Source organism: Camelus ferus, chromosome 1 (genome assembly GCF_009834535.1).
Source record: "Camelus ferus isolate YT-003-E chromosome 1, BCGSAC_Cfer_1.0, whole genome shotgun sequence".
Taxonomy (NCBI): Eukaryota; Metazoa; Chordata; class Mammalia; order Artiodactyla; family Camelidae; genus Camelus; species Camelus ferus.
Window position 1 is genome coordinate 121,321,726 of NC_045696.1, and position 22,005 is coordinate 121,343,730.

At 45.0% G+C, this 22,005-nt stretch overlaps 1 protein-coding gene across 1 annotated transcript in view; it reads right to left on the bottom strand.

Moving 5' to 3' along the window:
* Positions 1–22,005, bottom strand: part of CPNE4 (copine 4) — a 379,779-nt gene that overhangs the window by 123,085 nt on the left and 234,689 nt on the right. Inside the window, 1 exon segment of the mRNA XM_032489534.1 lies at positions 8,747–8,926. Within this exon segment, the coding sequence (XP_032345425.1) occupies positions 8,747–8,926 (180 nt within the window).

Below are 22,005 nucleotides of genomic sequence, written 5' to 3' on the forward strand. Positions count from 1 at the left end.
CCCCTTTGAGGGGTCACAACAGATTTCCCTGCTCATTTATGATGACAGGAAGTAGGAGGCTCTTGGTTCTAACAGAAGTTCTGTGACCTTTGGGGGAAAACAGCCACTAAAGGGCAGACACGTGACAGTGAAGAGAGGAGGTCTTCACACAGTGTAACTGCCCTCCAAGCCAAGGAGGACAGAAAATGCCTGCGAGGAAAGTAATGATAGAACCCAAGGCAATCACCGAATTTGGATAATGGGTTCGCTCAACATGGCTGAGAGTGAAAGGCCAGGAGGGAACACCTTCCGGGAACTGAATTTGTAAGGTTCTGGTTTGGGGAGGTTAACACACTGGTACTTTTTAAGAAGCCATGTTATATTCATTTATTTTTTTAATTGTAGAAGCCATGTTATATGTAAAGTGAATTCAAGATGCAAACATTGAGGAAAGATAACCAAAGCTATTTTTTTCCCAAGAGGATTCCTATGTTTTCTCTACCAGCTTTGTACAAGACAAACAAACAAACTTAAAACACACACACACACACACACACACACACACACAGAAAGGTAAACTCCAACCTGGATTTGCATGAATAGGCACGGCATCCTAATTTATACCCATTAGTGATAAGCTATTAGAGTACGTGGAAAAGACCATGAAGAGCTTAGAAGCCAAAGAGATCTGTCCCCAAGTTCTGGCTCCACCACTGACCAGCTCTGTGACCTTGAATAAGCTACCTGGCTTCATTCAGTCCCAGCCTCCTCAAATGTAGAAAGGGATGTGGGCATGCCTACCTCCCAGGGATGCTGTGTTGATTAAAAGAGCTGAGGTATGGCGAGGGCCAAGCCCAGTGGCTGGGAAATAAAGTGAATGGGTTGTGGTGGTGGTTTCATGGTGTATACACTTAGCAAAATTTGTCAAATTGTACATCTGAAATATGTGTAGTTTACTGTGCAGGAACCATACCATAATAAAGGTGTTTAAAAAGAAAAAAAAAGAAGCCATAGGCAGAGAGTTTTAATGGTGAGTGAGTGAACAACAGTTCAGAAAATAAGCAAAGTAGGGAATTAAAAGAATTGATTAAATTAGCAAGTAAAAAAGTAACTGGTGCATCTTATGCTATATACAAAAATGCATTCCAAATAGAACACAGACCTAAATGCAACAGCCTAAACTATTAAATTCTTAGAAGAAAGTAAAGGAGTAAACCTATGAGACCTTGGGTTAGGCAAAGTCTTATCTGACACCAAAAAATAGCAACCAAAGGAAAAAAAGAGATAAACTGGACCTCCTCAAAATTAAAACATTCGTGCTTCAAAGGATACACAAGAATGAAAAGACAACCCCAAAATGGTAGAAAATATTTGCAAATCATGTATCTGAGAAGAGAGTTACATCCAGATATAGAACTTAACCAAAATAATTAAAAACTGGAAAGTCTTTAAGTGTTCTTGGTGGGTGCTATATAGTTGAGCCTTGCCTAAACTCCTGACCCACAAAGTCATGAACTATGAATAATAAAATAATTTTTTAAGCTGCAAAAAGAAAGTGAATGGGAGAAAGCTCGCTGCTCTGTGGGCTGCTTCTGTTCTCGCCAACGCACTGTGCACTGCACCCGCGCACGACTGAGCGGAAGACCTGCGGAAGAATGAGTGCGCTATGAGCAGGGGCAGAGAGGACCGCGCCCCGCTTGCTCTTGGAGAGAGTGAGGCTCATGGCTCTCCTGGCCATGCCCTCTGTTGGGTGCAGCAGGAGGGGTTTAGCGCCGGTCTCCTCTCAGCCTCTAGAAACCCCAGGGTGGTCCCCACGCTCGCCCAGCAGGAGCACCCGGGTCTCTGGGACCCGCCCCCTCGGCCATCTGCGGGAACACGCAGCGCTGCCTTGGGTGCTCCCGGAGTGCGGGGACCTGCACTTGGCATCACTGCTCAGCGCTAAGTCGCTTGCCGTGCTGGCACCCAACTTCGCGGCCCGCGCCAGTTTTGAGCATGCTGAGGGCTGCTGTTTTCCCTTCCTAAAGACCACGAGTCTGGCTGCTCCGCATTGAAGTGTGAGAATGCGACCAACTCGGATGGACAGAGCAAGGGCCTGGCGACAGCCCACCCTGAGGAGACAGGCTCTGAAACGCGCCACTTTCTGCCTGGGTGTGTCTTTCCCATTGGGCTTCAGCTGTGGGAGATAGGAACCGAACACCTACCGCAAAGCACTTCAGAGATCCTACCTGAAACCATTTTTACTAAAAAAAAAGAGTCTGGTAAGAGTGCATGTTACACACACACTGAGTTCTCTGACTAAAGGAACAATGCAACAAACTCAGGAAGTATTTTTATTATAAGTTCAGTTTCACTAACTGCCCAGCACGTGGGCTCTGTCACAACGTTTTCACCCTTTTTTCTTCTACATTCACTTCGGAAACAAGGTTGATCCCAACAAGGGTCTGTTCTTCCCAGCAATTCCTAGGTTTCCTCCTCATCAACAGCTCCCAGACCCTGTGCGCTCTTTCTGCTGAGCATCTGATATGTATTTCCTCACTATTCTTGTCTCTGTTTTGCAAATGAGGAGACTGGGGATTAAAGGGCTGCAGGATCTGGCTTCTGGATACAAGCCAGAGAGCAGCTGAGCTTGGCTTGACTCTAGACCCCAGCTCCGCAGTGTGTACACCTGAGCATCATAGACCAGCACCTCGGACGCTGACCCCGCCATTCCTCCAACTTCCGCGTCCAGCCATCCCCTGACGGACTCAACAGTGCAAGGAAAAGGAGTCTTCTCTTGCCAACGAGGTTATGAGGAAGGATAACATTAGTGACTTTCTTTTTGCTTGATCGTACCAGAGAGAAGAACAATTTGGAAAAACAAGAAAAACCCCCATCTACGCCACAGGGTCACCACCTGTGGACTAGGAGGGTAAAGGAGGTCAGCCCTGGAATATCACTCTATACACAGGAAACACCCAACCAAGGAGGCTGATTTCAAGACATCAAGTTCACACTTTTATCTGAAAAAATGGAAATGTTCTTATTTATGCAGTGGTTTTTAAAAAATCCTTTATGATTTGTTCATATGTGGCATGTACAATGAATTTCCTTCCTCAAATAAAAATAAAACATCCTTCTTTGAGGGATCTCGTAGCTTTGTGCTACTAGCTACCACCTGCAGGGAGTCAGCTCCCAAACCTGCACCATCTTCAGACCCACGTGGGCAGGCCCCCAGGTGGCGGTCTCCTCTGGATTCTCCAGACACCCTCAGCTCAACATGCCAGCATCCCATTCTGCCCCCATCCCGCTCCTCAGTCTGATTCCCCTCCGGTGAACTGAGCTCGAAACCAGCGAACCCCTGCCCTCTCCCAGTCCTGATTCTGCTCTTGGACGGACTCCCTCGGGGCCCCTCTCCTCAATGACCACCACCACTGCCTCCTCATCGCCTTCCTGTTACAGTAACAGCGTCCTACCTGGATTCCCCGCCTCCACATCCGTCCCCTCCCACCCACCATTTATAGGGATGCCAAAGCGGTCTTTCTCATACGCACATTCAACCTTGGCCTTCCCCTCGTTGAAACCCACAGGGGCTTCAATGAATCAAGTCCAAACTCGCCAGACACTAGAGAAAGGCTCAGGAGAATACCACGGTCAGCTCCCCGCTGCTGTCCAGCCTCCTCTACCCTTCTCCCATCTCACTGGACCGTCCTGTCTGCTAAGTCACTGGGAATTCCCTGTCCTCACGCTGCTGTGCTTCCGCGTGCCACTCATTCTGCCCAGAGAGCCCTCGTATCTCTTCTCTGCTGGTGAATCCCTATTCACTCCTTGAGGTTCAGGACAGAGTGAGAAACCTTTCTTGTGAGAACTCGACTCCCTCCAGGCGGGGGAAAGCCTTTCCCCTGTAGCAGAATGCAGCTCACCGTAGCACTCAGTAATATGCATTTTGATTATTTATTTACTGGTCTGTGTCTCCCAGCTAATTATAAGCTCTTCTGGGGCCGGGCCCCTGTCTTTTTCATCTTTGTGCCTCCAGTACCCAGCAAAGTATTTGGCGGATCTGGGGCACTTGCTAAATGCTTGTTGAAAAAAATGAATAAAGGAAAGAATGAAACTTACTGTGTCCAAATCAAGTTCATACTGATCTGACATTTTCAAAGTTAACTAGTTTGACTTGAGCACATGTGATTTATAACACAGGATGCTGCATCACACACAGAGAAGTGCTGAATGTGGCCTCTGGCGTCAGTGACTTGTAATCTGGGGATCAGATAAATATGCACAAACGTAAATGCTAATTAAGAGAGAGATTATTTCAACGAACTGATAAAAATGGACTTCTGAAGGCCATGTGGAGTGAGCTGTAAATGAATGAAGTGGAGATGGGTGACAGGAGCTGGGAGTGGGGAGGCCACTGCGGCCTGGGAGAGGGGTCCATGGGAACTTCCACATTGCAAGTGGGGGAAAAGAATCAGCAACAGTGGTTCCAACAGCAAGGGGAAGCTATTGGGTGAAATTCCCAAGAAAGGCTGGCTTCAGACAGGATTCCACCGAGTGCGCAAATACTGTCACTTGATTTCTCCTTCTTCCTTTTGAGGTGTCAGCTTCTGCTCCTCTTCCCCCACGTTATCATGTCATCACCCTTTCCAGGTTCTTTTCCTGAAAAGGACCATTTGCGGACCTCACAGCCTCACCGATCTTTCCCAGAAGGCTCCAGCAAGCATACATTTACGTCTCGTTATGCCTGATTCACTGCACACCTTCCCAGAACCAATCACTATTGCCACAGAGATGAGACATTCTGCTTGATTTAAGCTAAAGTGTGCCGCCCCAAACTGGAAAGGTCACTGGCAGCTATCTAAGAGATGGCTGATACCAAGAGAGGCTGGTTGTTAGGAATGTACGTGGTACCCAGAGAGCTGGCACTTCACTGGCGGTGCAGCTGTGTGTCCGGGGGATCATGGCTGATGCGCTGCTCTGTCCTTCCTCTAGGCCACAATGTTAAAAAAAATTCTCAGGACAGGCGGCCACCCCGCATTACCCTTCTCTAAATCTTGGCAGAAGAAAGAGCTCTGGATTAAAGATCAGACTCCTGACTTGTGGTCTTGGCTCTGTCAAGACATTGACTCTCCGATTCTCAGTCTTCTCAACTATAAAATGTGGGTAATGACACCTGTCCTTCCTATGACGTCAAGAAAGTCAAGTGAAGTTACCAGTTTGGAAGCCCTTTCAAAAGCATCAGAACCACCGGTCACTCACGCTCAGTGCTCACGTCTGTCTAGTCTTCATTGTGAAAGACAAAGAAAGTTAAGCCCACATACCTGCTCCCCCCGCCCTGGATCCCTGCACCCCACCCCAGGCAGTCCCGCCATCTGATGCTTTTCACTCGAGGAATGGGAAATCCCACCCAAAGGGCTTTGGCAGCAAGACACAGTATTCTCTCATTGTGAGGAGCCCACAGACAGGGGGTTCCAGGTGCAGGATGTCAGGCCTGCCCCCCCAACTCTCAGGACTCCGACCTCCCCCTGGGCTGCTCTTCCCCGCCACCTGGCTGCGCGAGGGCTGAAGTGGTTCCAGGAATCACAGGCAGACGAGAATTGCTTCTTCGTGTGTGTCTCTTCTTTTCAGGCTAGGAAATCTTTCCAAGAAAAATTCTTAGATCTCGTTGATTAGAATTGCCCACAGGGCCACCCCTAAAACAATGTCTGGCAAAGGGGATGGGGGGGTGCATGTCTCCACCCTGGGAACAGCCCTCGATGACTGATGAGAGTGTGGGAACAGCACATGCACAAGCACCAAAGCCCCCACCCCGAGGGGGGGATCGCTCTGTGGTGTTCCCTCGACCCTGGCATCCAGGATGTCCCCAGCCCAGTGACATTCCAGCTGTCCACCATGCTTGCTGGCCAGACAGCATGCCCTTGCAGGCTGCCCTCCTTCTCTGACCTCGCTTCTCCGCCCATGGTGGTACTTCCTTCACCCCTTGACTTCCTGTCTCAGAGTTGGCCTTGGGTAATCAGAGATGCTCTGCACCAAACACCCAACTCCTCCCTGAGTCCAGAGGCTCTGCATGCGACATCCATCTGCTTGGAATGTATGTCCTCTCTGTTCATGCTCAGTCTCCCTTGCAGGTACAGTGTAAATGCCACTTCCTCCAGAAAGCCTTCTCGGAGCCCTTGTCCAGCTGATGCCACCCTCCCAATGTCTGCTCTCCTCTCTGTGCATCTCCCCAACAATGGCTGTGGTTTAATTGATTGTGTCGTGATTTGCTTTACATGGTTATCCCCAACCAGACTGTGAGCTTCTTGGGGCCCCCACGTTATCGCTGGCTCCTGGCACGATGCCTGACACCAAACAGGGGTCGAGGCTGCTGGGTGTTGGGAAGATGAGCCTCGTGGGAGACACCAGTTGAGGGACACTCACAGACAAAGTGACCAGAGCTTTGTGTGAAAAGGATCTTTGATTCACACAACTCTTAATGGAACTCATTATAAATAAATACATTTATTTCTTGGGACAGAATATAACTTTTATACACGGAAAGGATGCCCATTGTCTGAGGGAGAATCTTAGAGTGGCTCCCTTACATCTATAAAAATGCCATTTTAATCACCTTTTAGTTTTATTTATACATTACAGAGCTCCATCACAAATCCACCATTCATCTCTTCCTTCCTTCCTTCCTTCCTTCCTTCTTTCCTTTCTTTCTTCCTTCCTTCCTTCCTTCCTTCCTTCCTTCCTTCCTTCCTTCCTTCCTTGCTTCCTTCCTAACTTCCCTCCCTGCTTACAGGGCATTGTACCTGGCAGGACCCTATGACTATCTGCTGTCAACTCTTTTCGAAAGTTGAGAGAGATTCCACTGTGGGTCACGGCCCGGGTTCCGCCTCCCCTCAGCGGCACCCCCGCAGTCAGCTTTGGCTCTCGCTGACAGGACAAGGAACAGTCTAGGAAGCCCACAACTGCCTTGGCTGGAATTGAGGGCACTCCCTACGCTGTCACTCGGCACTCAGTGGGACACATCTCCCTTGGGGACAGGTGGCGCGAGGCAGGGTGAGAACGGGCAGACCAGCAGGCATGCCCGCCGTCCCTCTGCCAGGCAGACGCACTCTTGCTGCCCCTCAACAAGACCCTTCCCTCTGCACGGGGCCAGGGCCGGTTGTGCGGGGTGGAGGCTTATATAATTTGGAATCCTTCTTTAAGAACAAGTACAAAACTCCACATAAGCACATGACAGAGCTTTGGAAGGGTCCAGGAGAGCGAGGGGCTCTGAAGTTGCAGCTGCACTGGTTTCCCGTAACTCAGTGTCTGACCCTGACTCAGACTGGCTGGCCCTCCCACCACTGGCCCCTTGACCTCAACACCTCGTTTACATTGCTTTTTCACTTGAGAGGGCCTCCCTCCGCCTCCTCCTTCAACTCCTGGCCCAAATTTTTCCAAAGTTTGGTCCCACAGTGGCTCCTCTATTCCACCTAGCAGAAAGCCCTCCCCACCCCGCAGGCTCACTGCCCCGTGCACAAGCCCAGGATACGCCGCCCACTACAGCTTAGAGGGCATCCTGAATTGCCCTACGTGGGGTGTATATAGGGGAGTCTTGGGCACAGGGACTGTTTCTTCATTGGCATGTCCCCTCAGCACCTACCTAAGCTCTGGGTGCCGCAGGAAGGGGAGGAAACGAGGAGAGGTGTCATAACGGCAAGATGATGGGGCTTGGGGCACGGCCGACTCGCTGGGGTCTAATCTGCCCCTGAGCAGTGTGGGGCCGTGTAAGTCAGTGCTCGCCGCGTTCTGGTTTCCCCCTGACACATGGGTGTAACGATGACATCCATACCACATCACTGCTGTGAGGATTAAGTAAGCATTTCTTCGTTCACCAGTATTGACTGAGCCCTCTCCAGGGTGATTTTTTTGGCACCAGAGGCTTGGAATACATGTGAATGAGCAAGATCTCCGTGTGGGCTTCTCACAGTTGAGTTGGGAGATGGAAACATAATGTATCAGGATATTATTTTTCCTCATATTTTATTTTTTCTTATTGTTTTTTTGCTCATACACATGTATTTTTTAACTAAAGTATAGTCAGTTTACAATGTTGTGTCAATTTCTGGTGTACAGCATAATGCTTCAGTCATACATATACACACACATATTCATTTTCACATTCTTTTTCATTATAGGTTACTACAAGATATTGAATGTAGTTCCCTGTGCTGTACAGAAGGACCTTGTTGTTTATCTATTTTATGTATAGTAGTATCCGCTAATCCCAAACTCCCAATTTACCCCTTCCCATCCCTTTCCTCCTCCAACCCCGGTAACCATGTGATTGTTTTCTATGTCTGTGAGTCTGTTTCTGTTTTGTAAATAAGTTCATTTGTGTCTCATTTTTTTTTAGATTCCACATATAAGTGATATTGTGTGGTATTTCTCTTTCTTATTGTGGCTTACTCACAGCACACACACAACCAGAGCAGAGTAGGAGCTCCACGAATGGGTGACTGACAGAATGAAGGAATTCAGAAGAGAAAATGATTGATTCTGTGGTGTCGTGTAAATACATTGTTATATATAACCAAGTGACGGTGTGTGGGAAGTCACAAGAGGCTCCAGGTTAAAGCAAATGAAACCAAGAGGAGAAAGAGAGCAAGGACTGGGGGAGGGAGGAGGAGGAGCAGGGGAGGGGGAGGAGCAGGGAGGGGGAAGAACAGGGGAGGGGGGTAGGAACAGGGGAGGGAGGGGAGCAGCAGGGGAGGGAGGGGGGCTCAGGGAGGGAGGGAGGAGGGGGCCTAGGACCCACCTGGCCCAGCGTGCATTCCATGCCGCCCAGGAAGTCTGCCTCCTTCAGCCCGTTGTGGTTGCTGCTGATGTCGTGGACCTCAAACCGCAGGCGCTGCACTTCCTCGAAGTAAAAGTCCACAGTGAACAGTTTTGAATACACCGGGTTTATGCAGGTGCGAATCACCTCTGTTCTGTCAACCTGCCGAGAGAGAGAGAGAAAGACCCTGTCAGTTATCCGGGCATTATCATCACTCTGCAGGGGGATTAACCCCACGGTGCTGCGTCTCCTTCCAAACTGGACAAGTCCTCCACCAAATCTCCAGGAGAACAGTTTGGAAGTCTTTCAGGATGCACCTTCAGAGAGCCGTGTTTCAAGGAGGAAAATCATAGACAGAACCGTCTGCAGCTTTGTATTTAAGGGTTTGGAGCCTCCTGTATCATTAAGTAACAGGACGACAAAGACGGAGTGAGAGTGAGGGTACCTGGAAACTTAGGGTGGGAAAGGGTCTGAGGGCTCGTCTGGGCTCAGGAGGAAGAAATCTGTCCTCAATGCCCAGTGTCCAATGGGCACTGAAGGGGAGATGACCACGCAGATGCCCTGTGTTTGCCACCCCTGCTCTGATGGGAGGGTCACAGTTCATGACCCCCAGCATAATGACGAGGCTGTGAAGGCAAACTGCCAGTGGTATCCAGGGGGCCTTTCACTGGGTTTACACGGGATGTTTACGGAGCCGGTTCAGTCCCCTGGCCCCTGTGACAAGGATGCTCCACCCCCCCTACACACACATCTGCCACTTTCTGCTCCACTCTGCGCCCCGGAGGCTGCCCTCTGGGGTCTGGGTGGAGTCCACCACAGGGAGGACTGGGCAGGGGCTCAGCAAGCGGGAAGAAGGAGGGCCCAGCCGTGTCCCCACACCGCTGCACACACCATCCGCTAGCGACGCCGTCCACAAAGGGAGCCTCCACCGGGGCCTGGTGACACAGTCCCTTCCCTACCCCGGCCCCTCCAACCCGGCTGGGAGTGATTCCTGCTGTGGCCACAGCACCTCTGCCCATGCTCACAAGAAGAGCCCCCGCTGTGCAGTCTAACCCTCGGGTGCACCTCCCCAGGGATGCCATCTGCTTCCTGCCTGGACCCCCCACCACTAACATTCTCCTCTGTCTGCTACAGGTAAGGACACTCAGCACGATTTACAGTCTGCCAGGCCTTATAGGACCAGGTTACAGGTAAACCAAGCTCCTCCAGGGTTTCTCAGCAGGAGACACCCATCCCTCCAGTTTACAGGTCCTCGGAGCCTCCGAGTACAGGCAGCTTTCAGAGGGCAACACTGTTCAACGGATACTCCCCGGAGTCATTCATGAGCGCAAACTGTGGAAAACATTCCCCCGCTTTCATTAGAGTACAGGGAAAGTCTCTCAATTAAATGAAAGGAAACCATTTTTGACCATATCATGCCTGTACACATCATCCAGCAAAGAGGATTTGACAGATTCCTGCATTTCGTGCTTTCCTCCCGGCCTGTCCCTTCCTACGCAGGGCCCTGGGTGAGGGAGGGTCTCCTGGAAGGAACACCATCTGCTCTTCCTTGTGGGGCCAAGAAGGGGAATTTGACGTCCCTGTCCATCACACAGAAAACCAAACCACAGCCCGCTGCTGACTAGCTCTTCTTCAGACCAACGGTGGACTCTTCCCATGAAGACTCAGCTTCCACCTGAGCTGAATTTTACACTCTTTAAAATGTTCATTCTGGTGGGGGCAGGACTGCGTATGTTATTGGCTGATGGTGTGGGTGCAAAGATCTACTGTGTTGGCGTAAATATTTTCAGTTAATAAGAGATCATGGTTTTGATTAATTGTAAAAATCAAGAGGTCACAGCCTGATAGTCAGCAAGTTCATGCTAACTTGGAGGTGTTTTATTTGTCCCACTTGAAAGTAGTCTTCCCTTCATTAACATAAAAGAGGTGCTATTTCTATTGCCCCCTCCCTCTGGGAAAAAATCAGATTATCTGGTAACCTGGCGCTACATTCACACATGGTAACAACTGGGGGCTGCCTCGTTCAGATGGGCATTTTCCAAGCTCTTCACCCTCAGAAAAGCCCCCCACTTGACACCTGGAGGCATTTTTGCATCATTTGGTCCAAATTCATAGAATCAGGAGTAATATGACAAGAGATTTAATTACATTCATGTGGTGCCTTTTGGTAGAGGATTTCAAAATAATCCCTGAGAAGTACCCTATAGGTAGATTCTCAAGGCACAGAAAAGGACCCTTCTCTCCTCGTGGACAGAGGAACAGAGTCCAGTGACACATCTGAAACAAAATTCTGAAAACCAAGTTCCCTAAAGGATGCAACACCATGGAACGAGGTCACGCCAGGAAATGGGATCTTAGGAAACAGGCCAGCCCGGGTGCCTCTAGACACAAATACCAATCAGGGGGACCTCGCAGCCAGCCAGGCTGAGTGCTCGGCTGACAGTCAGACATCGCTGCTCGTCCCCGGATGGAACAACTGGTACTTCCCAGCAGCATTCCTGACGCCAGCTCGACAATATGCTAGCCCGACGAGCAGCTCCCAGGAAATGAAACACCTGTAGTTAAAGAAGTTTTGGAAGCCCCGCCACAGTACCTGTTCTTAGAAAGCATGATGCATGGCACAGTCCACGAAAGGCCCCCGAGGAGTTCTGCAGCAAATCCACAGGTTCACTTGTCTAAAAGGGTCCAAACTTATTTAACCCTCATTTTTCCCCTTCACAGAATACAGATACTAACATCCAACAAAGCACAGACACTCTTCAAAGAGTTTGCACTACACTGTTGAGAAAATAGACCTCTTTTATTTTCTCTCAGAGCAAAGAAGCTACACCAGTGGGACAAGCTGACTTCACACTCCACACTTGGCACAGCAGACATGCCCTGTTTGTTCAGCACTCATTTATTAAATTAATGAACAAACGATAAGCCTCTGAGTGTGTTCAGTGTCCGGCACCATTCCCTGATGGGCCCTGCCTCCCATTTGCCCCATGTTTCTCTTGGCCATCTTCTCTCCCTGACCTACTCGGCACAACGTAGAGTTTCTACATGAAGCCAAACTCAAGTCACCATAAATCTCATCTCATCATGAAACTCCAGCTCAGAAGCAGAAGACAGGATGGGACAGAGCGCTGATGCCAACAAGTGTCATGGGCCATGGCTGGGCAGACCCGGGGACACCCATCTGTCGGTCACCAGCCACACATCTGCATTCTCCTTCCACTGTGACCCAGCAACCAGCACCCACTCCGCTGCCCCATCTCCATCTATTTCACTTTCTGCTTTACGAGTCCCTGAAAGACTTGCTTTGAATCCAAGGAATGGCCAATGTTTGCTATAGTTGTTAACTAGAGATGGACGCTGCCGGCACCAGGTTGAGTGAGAGCCTGGTGGGACAGACACCAGGCATGAAGGAGGCACAGGCTCTTGCTGAGTCTGCCCTGCGGCAGGCTGAGCGATGGAACGTTCTAGACTGTTGTACACGACCACTCCCTCGTCACCTGTGGGACTCAGGCTCCTCCACATCCCACAGAGCTCTCCAGATGTCTGTATTTCCCCTCCTATTCCTGTTTATTTCCTCGTAAATGGCAGAGAGAGTTTCTGATAAATGAAAAGGTCTGGTAATCAGAAAATTCACCTCAGTGGACTTTTCAATTCACTGCCAAACCACCCAGGCAGACTGATTCTTTATGGATGTACCCTAAGACTGGCACAGGATAACGTCTTTACCGGAAGAGGTCAAAGTCCTTCTCTTTCTTTTTCTCCTTCCTATTCTCAAATTCCTACTTTCTCTGTCTTTATTTTATTATTATTATTTTGTCTCCTTTTTCAGTTTTTTTAGGTAGAATTATTACAGTTCGATGGCACATACACATTATATTGCATGTAAATACATATATACAGTATACTGCACATTTTTTTAGTTTACATATATGTACTAAGTATTGTTTCTAAGAACAGATTAAACCTTTAGCTTTTTAAACTTACACAGTTACCAAAGGAATAAAGCCAACTACAAAATAAGAATCAACAGAATGCGGTAATCCAATCATAAAGGACAGTCAAATGTGCTTACACATATTCAAGAAATCAAAATACTAATTAGCTCATTTGTATCCCTGTTATTATTGTCATTATTTTTTAGATTCCTCATATAAATGATGTCATATTGCATTTTGCTTTCTCCTTCCGGCCCATTTCTCTTAGAATGACAATCTTCAGGTCCATCCATATTGCTTGCTGCAAATGCATATTATTTTATTCTTTCTTATGGCTGAGTAGTGTTCCAATCTGTATACGTACCACGTCTTCTTTATCCAGTCATCTGTTGATGGACATTTGGGTTGTTTCCATGTCTTGACTATTGTAAATAGTGCTGCTATGAACATTGGGGTGCGTGTGTCTTTTTGAATTTTATTTTTCTCTGGATATACGCCCAGGAGTGGGATTGCTGGATCCCATGGTAAGTCTATTTTCAGTTTTTTAAGAAACCTCCATACTGTCCTCCATAGTGGTTGCACCAATCTACCCTCCCATCAACAGTGCAGGAGGGTTCCATTTTCTCCACACCCTCTCCAGCATCTATCATTTGTAAACTTTTCAAAGATGGTCATTCTGGCTGGTGTGAGGTGATATCTCATTGTAGTTTTGATTTGCATTTCTCTGACAATTAGTGATCCTGAGCATTTTTTCATGTGCCTATTGGCCATTTGTATGTCTTCATTGGAGAACTGCTTGTTTACGTCTTCTGCCCATTTTTGGATTGGGTTGCTTGTTTCTTTGATATTAAGGTGTATGAGCTGTTCATATATTTTGGAAATTAGTCCCTTGTCAGTCACATCATTTGCAAATATTTTCTACCATTCTGTAGGTCTTTTTGTTTTGTGGATGGTATCCTTAGCTGTGCAAAAGCTTTTAAGTTTATTAGATTCCATTTGTTTATTTTTGCTTTTATTTCCAATACTCCAGGAGCTGGTTCAAAAAAATATACTGCTGTAATGTATGTCTGTGAGTGGTTGTGCCTATGTTTTCCTCTAGGAGTTTTATAGTATCTGGTCTTACACTTAGGTCTTTAATCCATTTTAAGTTTATTTTTGTACATGGTGTTAGAGAATGTTCTAATTTCAGTCTTTTGCAGGTAGATGTCCGTCTAGTTTTCCCATTACCACTTATTGAAGAGACTGTCTTTTCTCCACTGTGTATTCTTGCCTCCTTTGTCATAGATTAATTGACCATATGTGCATGGGTTTATTTCTGGACTTTCTATCCTGATCCATTGATCTATGTGTCTGTTTTTGTGCCAGTACCATACTATTTTGATTACTGTAGCTTTGTAGTATAGTCTGAAGTCAGGAAGCATGATTCCTCTAGCTCCTTTCTTCTTTTTCAAGATTGTTTCAGCTATTTGAGGTCCTTTGTGTTTCCATACAAATTTTAACATTTTTTGTTCCAGCCCTGTGAAGAATGTCATTGGTAACTTGATAGGGGCTGCACTGAATCTGTAAATTGCCTTGGGCAGTATGGCCATTTTAACAATATTGATTCTTCCAATCCAAGAACATGGTATATCTTTCCATTTGTTTATGTTGTCTTCAATTTCCTTCATCAGCGTCTTATAGTTTTTGGCATATAGGTCTTTTGCCTCCTTGGGTAGGTTTACTCCTAGGTATTTTATTCTCTTTGGCATGATGGTAAGTGGTATTGTTTCCTTAATTTCCCTTTCTGCTATTTTACTGTTAGAGTATAGAAACGCAACTTATTTCTGTATATTAATTTTGTATTCTGAAACTTTACCATATTCATTGATGAGCTCTAGTAGTTTTCTGGTCACTTCTTTAGGGTTTTCTATGTATAGTATCATGTCATCTGCAAATAGTGACAGTTTTACTTCTTCATTTCCAATTTAGATTCCTTTTATTTCTTTTTCTTCTCTGATAGCTGTGGCTAAGACTTCCAAAACTATGTTGAATAAAAGTGGTGAGAGTGGGCATCCTTGTCTTGTTCCTGATCTTACAGGGAATGCTTTCAGCTTTTCTCCATTAAGTATGATGTTAGCTGTAGGTTTGTCATATATGGTCTTTATTATGTTGAGGTATCTCCCGACTATGCCCAGTTCCTGGAGAGTTTTGATCATAAATGGGTGTTGAATTTTATCAAAAGCTTTTTCTGTGTCTATTGAGAGTATCTATATAGTTTTTATTCTTTAATTTGTTAATGTGGTGTATCACGTTGATTGATTTGCATATACTGAAAATTTCCTGCATCCCTGGGATAAATCCAACTTCATCTTGGTGTATGATCCTTTTAATGCAGTGTTGGAGTCGATGTTCTAGTATTTTGTTGAGGATTTTTGCATCTATATTCACAGGTGATATTGGCCTGTAATTTTCTTTTTTTTGTGATATCCTTGTCTGGTTTTGGTATCAGGGTGATTATGGCCTCATAGAATGAGTTTGGAAGTGTTCCTTCCTCTGCAACTTTTGGGAATACTTTCAGAAGGATAGGTGTTAACTCTTCTTTAATGTTTGGTAGAATTCACCTGTGAAGCCATCTGGTCCTGGACTTTTGTTTGTTGGGAGGTTTTTAATTACTGATTCAATTTCAGTACTGGTAATTGGTCTATTCATACTGCCTGTTTCTTCCTGGTTTAGTCTTAGCAAATTGTTCCTTTTTAAGAAATTGTCCATTTCTTCTGCATTGTCATTTTCGTTGGCATATGGTTGCTCATAGTATCCTTTTATGATCCCTTGTATTTCTGTGGTGTCAGCTGTAACTTCTCCTTTTTCATTTCTGATTTTGTTAATTTGGGCCCTCTCGCTTTTTTTCCTGATGAGTCTGACTAAAGGCTTATCAATTTTGTTTATTTAAGAAAATTGAAATCGTACCAACCATCTTTTCAGACCACAATGCTATTAGATTAGAAATCAACTACAAGAAAAAAACTGCAAAATTGCAAACACATGGAGGCTAAACAACATGCTACTACACAACCAGTGGATCATAGAATAAATAAAAGAGGAAACCAAAAAAATACTTAAGAGACAAATGAAAACAAAAACACAACAACCCAAAACCTCTGGGATGCAGCAAAAACAGTTCTCAGAGGGAAGTTTACAGCGACACAAGTCTACCTCAGGAAACAAGAAAAATCTCAAGTAAACAACCTAACCTTACACCTAAAGCAGCTGGAGAAAGAAGAACAAACAAACCCCAAAGTTAGTAGAAGAAAAGAAATCACTAAAGATTGGAGCAGAAATAAATGAAATAGAGACTGAAAAAACAATAGAAAAGATCAATGAAACTAAAAGCTGGTTCTTTGAAAAGATAAACAAAATTATTTTATTATTATTTTTTTCATTGAAGTATGGCCAGGTACAATGTGTCATTTTCTGGTGTACAGCACAATGTCCCAATCATACATACACATACATATAATCATTTTCATTAAAAGTTATTATAAGATATTGAATATAGTTTCCTGTGCTATACATAAGAAATTTGTTTATTTTTATACATAGTGATTAACACTTGCAAATCTCAAACTCTCAAATTTATCCCTTCCCACTCCCTTTCCCCTCTGTTAACCATAGGATTGTTTACTATGTCTGTGAGTCTGTTTCTTTTCTTTTGTAGATGAGTTCATTAGTGTCCATCTGTTTTTTTTTTTAAGATTCCACATATGAGTGGTATCATATGATATTTTTCTTACTCTTTCTGGCTTACTTCACCTCCGCCTTTAAATAAACACGATGCTTCTTTTATGAAGTACGTCTCTTCTACAGGGTCTCCCACGGATGCTGGGACACTGCTCTTGCTCACTTATCATTAATTCTGTTGACACTGGAGAGCTTACACTGCTGGGTCCTTCATAAGGTACAAGCCCTGTGGTGAGTGGGGCCCAGTCTCTCAGTGGAGAAACCTCCCACCACACCCTCGTCACCATCATTAAATGATTGTCAGTGATAAATATTTATTGTACACCTACATTTCGTAAGCATGGGCTTGGCTACTCTCATGATTACAGCTGACCCTGGAACAATACGGGTTTGAACTGCATGGGTCCACTTATATGTGGATTTTTTTTTTTCAATAAATATCTTGGAAAATGTTTCGGAGCTCTGTGACAATTTGAAAATCTCGCAGACAAACCATGTAGCCCAGAAAGATTGAAAGAATTAAGAATGCTAATTATGCTTAATTTAAAAAATGAAGAATTCTAATTTAAAAATTAGAGTTAAGCATGTCATTAATTAATAAAGTACATGTAGATATTAGTCTATTTTATCATTCACCACCATAAAACATACATAAATCTATTCTAAAAAGTTAAGATTTATCAAAGCTTAAGCACACAAACACTAAGAGACCCTCCATGGTGCCATCTGCAGTGCAGAGAATCTGAACAAGTATAAAGATGCAGAATTAAACCCTAACCCACACAGTTGCTCTCGGTACACACTGCTCCCCCAGAGTGACTCCACAGCCACCTCCTGTTGCTACTGCGTTGAGCTTGAGCATCGAGCACCCACTTAAGATGCCACGTGAGGCTCACCACCTCCACATGAGCAGCTGTAATTGAGGTAAACTGCCACGTGAGGCTCACCACCTCCACATGAGCAGCTGTAATTGAGGTAAACTGCGTATCCCAGTAAAAAGAGACCTGCAGTTCTTGAGTATTTTTCATCACGTTTAGTCCAGTACCAAGAACCCTAACACCCGGGGACCCACAGGCAGTGCCTCTAGTGATGCTGGACGTGCCCCTGAGAGGCAGAGAAAAGTCACGACATCACAGGAAAAAGCGGAATTGTTTGATGTGGACTGTAGACTGAGCTCTGCAGCTGAATGAATCCAGCGTAAGGGCCATTGTGAAGAAAAAAAAGAAAAGAAAATTTGTGACACCGTCACTGCCGCTATGCCAGCAGGTGTGAACACCTTGCACACTTTGTGAAATGCCTTTTATTTCGACTTGAAAAGCAGCTTTTCTGTGGGTGCAAGGATTGCTGTAAGGAAGGCATACCTACAGACTCTTACCGATTTGAGGAAAAGCACAGTCATTAGGTGACAACTTAAAGCACAAGGAAGGTGAAGAATCTAAAGCTGGAGAATCTGATGCCAGCAAAGGATGGTTTGATGATTTTAGAAAGAGGTTTGGCTTAAAAATACCAAAAGAAGCAGTTCCTGCTGACCAAGAGGCAGCAGACAAGTTCCCAGACACCGTTAAGAAAACCATTGAGGAGAAAGCAATCTGCCTCAGGAAGACAAAAGTGCCACAGAGGACACCTGTCAGTAGGAACAGAATGAGCAAGCAGGACTTCCGGCAGGAAGGGGTGGGGGGCTCTTCCGTTCTGTGCAAACGCAGCCGGGGTTTATGATCAGGACTGCCTTGATCTAGGAAGCTCTAACCCCCGAGGCTTGAAGGGAGAAGATAAGCACAGTTTTCTGGTTGGTGTTGCTGCACAGCTCCTCCTGGACAGGGAGGGCCCTTTTTCTGGATTGGGTCCATCAGTGCTTAGTCCCTGCAGTCAGGAAGCACCTTGTTAGTAAGGACTGCCTTAAAAGTTCTTTACATGTAGGGTGACGCCCCTGGACACCAGAGCCCCATGATTCAACACTGAAGGTGTTGGGATGGTCAATCTGCCCCCAAACACAACGTCTCTAATTCAGCCTCCAGATCAGGGGGCCATGAGGACCCTTAAGGTTCATTACACACAGTGCTCTCAGGAAAGGATGGTCAGTGCTGGCGAAGAACCCCAACAGAGAGAGCATCATCAGAGTCTGCAAGGACCACATCACTGAAGATGCCATCACTGTCACAGAAGGGACAAGAAAGCCATCACGCCCGAAATGATAAACCCTCGCAGGAGAAAACTGTCCAGATACTGTGTGTCATTTCATAGGATCCATGACGGAGCCAATCAAGAAAATCATGGCAGAGACTGTGGAGATGACAAAAGAGGGGTGTGTGTTTGGGTGTGTGTGGTTTCAAGATACAGATCTTGGAGTAATTCAAGAGCTAAGAGACCCCACATCAGAGGAATCAACTTAAGATGACTTAATGCAGACGAGTGTTTCCCAACCAGCGCCAGACAACGAGGAAGAAGACAGTCCCCCAAAACAAACTGCCGTCAGATGATCCAGCAGAAGGGTTCTGAGTATCCGAGACTGGTTTTCACTTCTTTTACAAGGTGGGCTCTCTATGATACAGGCAGTGAAACTAAAGCCAACAGTGGAAGAAACATTTTTAGAGAAATGAAAAAGCAGAAAAGTCAGATGGAAACTATGATGTGTTTCCATAAAGTTACACAATGTGTGCCTGCCTCCCCTTCCACGCCCTCCACCTCTGCACCCAAGGCAGCAGGACCCTCACCTCCTCCTCCTCCCTCCTCCGCTGACTCAGCATGGAGACGGGAGGATGAGACCTTCAGGATGGTCCACCTCCACTTCATGAACAGTAAGGAATCATCATGTGTCTCTGTTGTGTGTCCGTGTGTGTGTTCATGTGAAAATCTAATGAGTGTATGGCAAGGACTGTGTAGACATTTTTGCATTGTCATCATCATCACCTGCACGTTCATCATGCACAGCATCATGTACTGATGATGGACAGTCTACCCATCATACGAGACTCATACTGAAATGGAGAGCCTATCCTTAGAGGCATAAGGTGAGTGATGCTTAATATCAAATTGAAGTCTTAGTTTTCATACTGTGTTACAACTTTGCTTTAGAAGAATAACATGATGGGACAGTATGCCTGCCTCCCACTCTCCTCCTCTCTCTCATACAATTGGAGAAATCGCGTATCAGCTACCATCACAGGTAAGTGGCTTTTTTTTTTTACAGGTAAGTGGCTTTTTAAAAAATGTAACAATGTTCCTGACGCTGTATGATGAATATGACTGTAATTCTGCACGCCATAAAGTTTTATAATGAGTCATTCCTTGGGGTACGAGCAAGGCTACTGTGAAGCAATCATATTGATGACACTAGGTCACCATAAAGAATCATACTGCTGCTTCTCTTTTATCAGTGCATGAATCGTTATACCTGTAAACAAATATGAGTTTCCTTTGCACACTGTCTTTTCCTTTTTGTGTCTAGTGTTAGTACATGTAACATCAACAGTCTTTTATATCCTGTAAGACACGTGGATTGTACTGACATGATTCATCTTGTAAACAGAGGACGTAAACTTACAGTATTGATAAATTCAGTACTATAAATGTATTTTCTCTTCCTTTTGTTTATCTTAATAACGTTTTCTTTTCTCTAGCTCGCTTTATTATAGTAATATAGTATATAATGCATAGAACATACAAAATATTTAATTGACTGTTTATGTCAACAGGAGGTTATTAGTAGTTCAGTTGTGGTCAAAAATTATCTGCAAATTTTTGACTGCATGACAGGGTCAGCACCTCATAACCCCCAAGTTATTCAAGGTCAAGTGTATAAAGGAGCAGCAAGTCCACAAAGCTGCAGCTCTCACAGCTCATCACAGGCTCTGGCTAAGTTCCTGACGCTCAATCTCTCTTTGAAGCTACACAACCTGTGTGGGTCCCGGATTCAGCAGGTGAGGAAACCTGATTCAAATACACTGCTTTCCTGTAACAACATCAGCGATTTCAGCGCCTAAACTTGGTCCCCTGGAGAACTGCTATTTGCTTCAGAGTGCAACCCGAACTTTTTCTTATGTCTTACTTATTTGCAAATGCTTCCAATTAGCAATTGGTATTCATTTCCGTGCATTCTCTCATTCACTCAATGAAGATTTAATGAGTGCCTGTGATTTTTTCCAGCGCTGAGCTAGGCCCTAGGGATTCAGCATTAAACTAGTAACATACGATACCTCCCCAAAGCAAGGAGTTCAATTTATAATATAGATGTCCTAGGCAAAACTACTCTGACATAAATCATAGCAACGTTCTCCTAGGTCATTCTCCCAAGGCAATAGAAACAGAAGCAAAAATAAACAAATGGGACCTAATCAAACTTATAAGCTTTTGCACAGTGAAGGAATCCATAAACAAAGCAAAAAGACAACCTACAGAATGGAATAACATATTTGCAAATGATGTGACTGACAAGGGCTTAATTTCCAGAATATACAAACAGCTCATACAACTTAACAACAACAACAACAAACCAAGCAACCTAGCCCAAAAATGGCCAGAAGACCTAAACAGACATTGCTCCAACAAAGACTTACTTACACATGGCCAACAAGCATATGAAAAAGATGCTCAATATCACTAAATACCAGAGAAATGCAAATCAAAACTACAACGAGGTATCACCTCACACTGGTCAGAATGGCCAGCATTAAAAAATCCACAAATGATAAATGCTGGAGAGGGCATTGTCGATGGGAATGTAGTTTGGTGCAGCCACTATGGAAAACAATACAGAGATTCCTTAAAAAACTAAAAATAGACTTACCACATGATCCAGCCATCCCACTCCTGGGCATATATCCGGAGGGAACTCTAATTTGAAAAGATACATGCACCCCAATGTTCACAGCAGCACTATTTACAACAGCCAAGACATGGAAACAACTAACTGTCCATCGACAGATGAGTGGATAAAGAAGCTGTGGTATATTTATACAATGGAATTACTACTCAGCCATAAAAAATAAAATAATGCCATTTGCAGCAACATGGATGGACCTTGGGATCGTCATTCTAAATAAAGTAAGCCAGAAAGAGAAAAAAATACCATATGATATCACTCATATGTGGAATCTAAAAAATGACACAAACGAACTTATTTACAAAACAAAAACACTCACAGACATTGAAAACAAACTAGGGGAGGGATAAATTCGTAGTTTGATATTAGCAGATACACATTACTATATATAAAATAGATAAACAACAAGGACCTACTGTATAGCACAGGGAACTATTTCAATATCTTGTAATAACCTGTAATAAAAGGAACATGAAAAAGAATATATGTATATGTATGCATAACTGATTCACTGTGCTGTATACCATAAACTAACACAACATTGTACAGCAACTATACTTCAATAAAAATAAATACATAAGAATATAAAACAGATGTCCTACTTAAGGTCCCATCCATTCTGTGGGAAGCCTTGATGCACAGGAAGGACATTCTGTGGAGCAGTGGCTTTGGCCACCCTCTGTAGAACCCTGCAGAGGAGGCATTCCTGCCCCAGCTCAGAGAAAGACAGACAGGAAACACCTTCTCTTATGTGACATCTTTAGATGTAC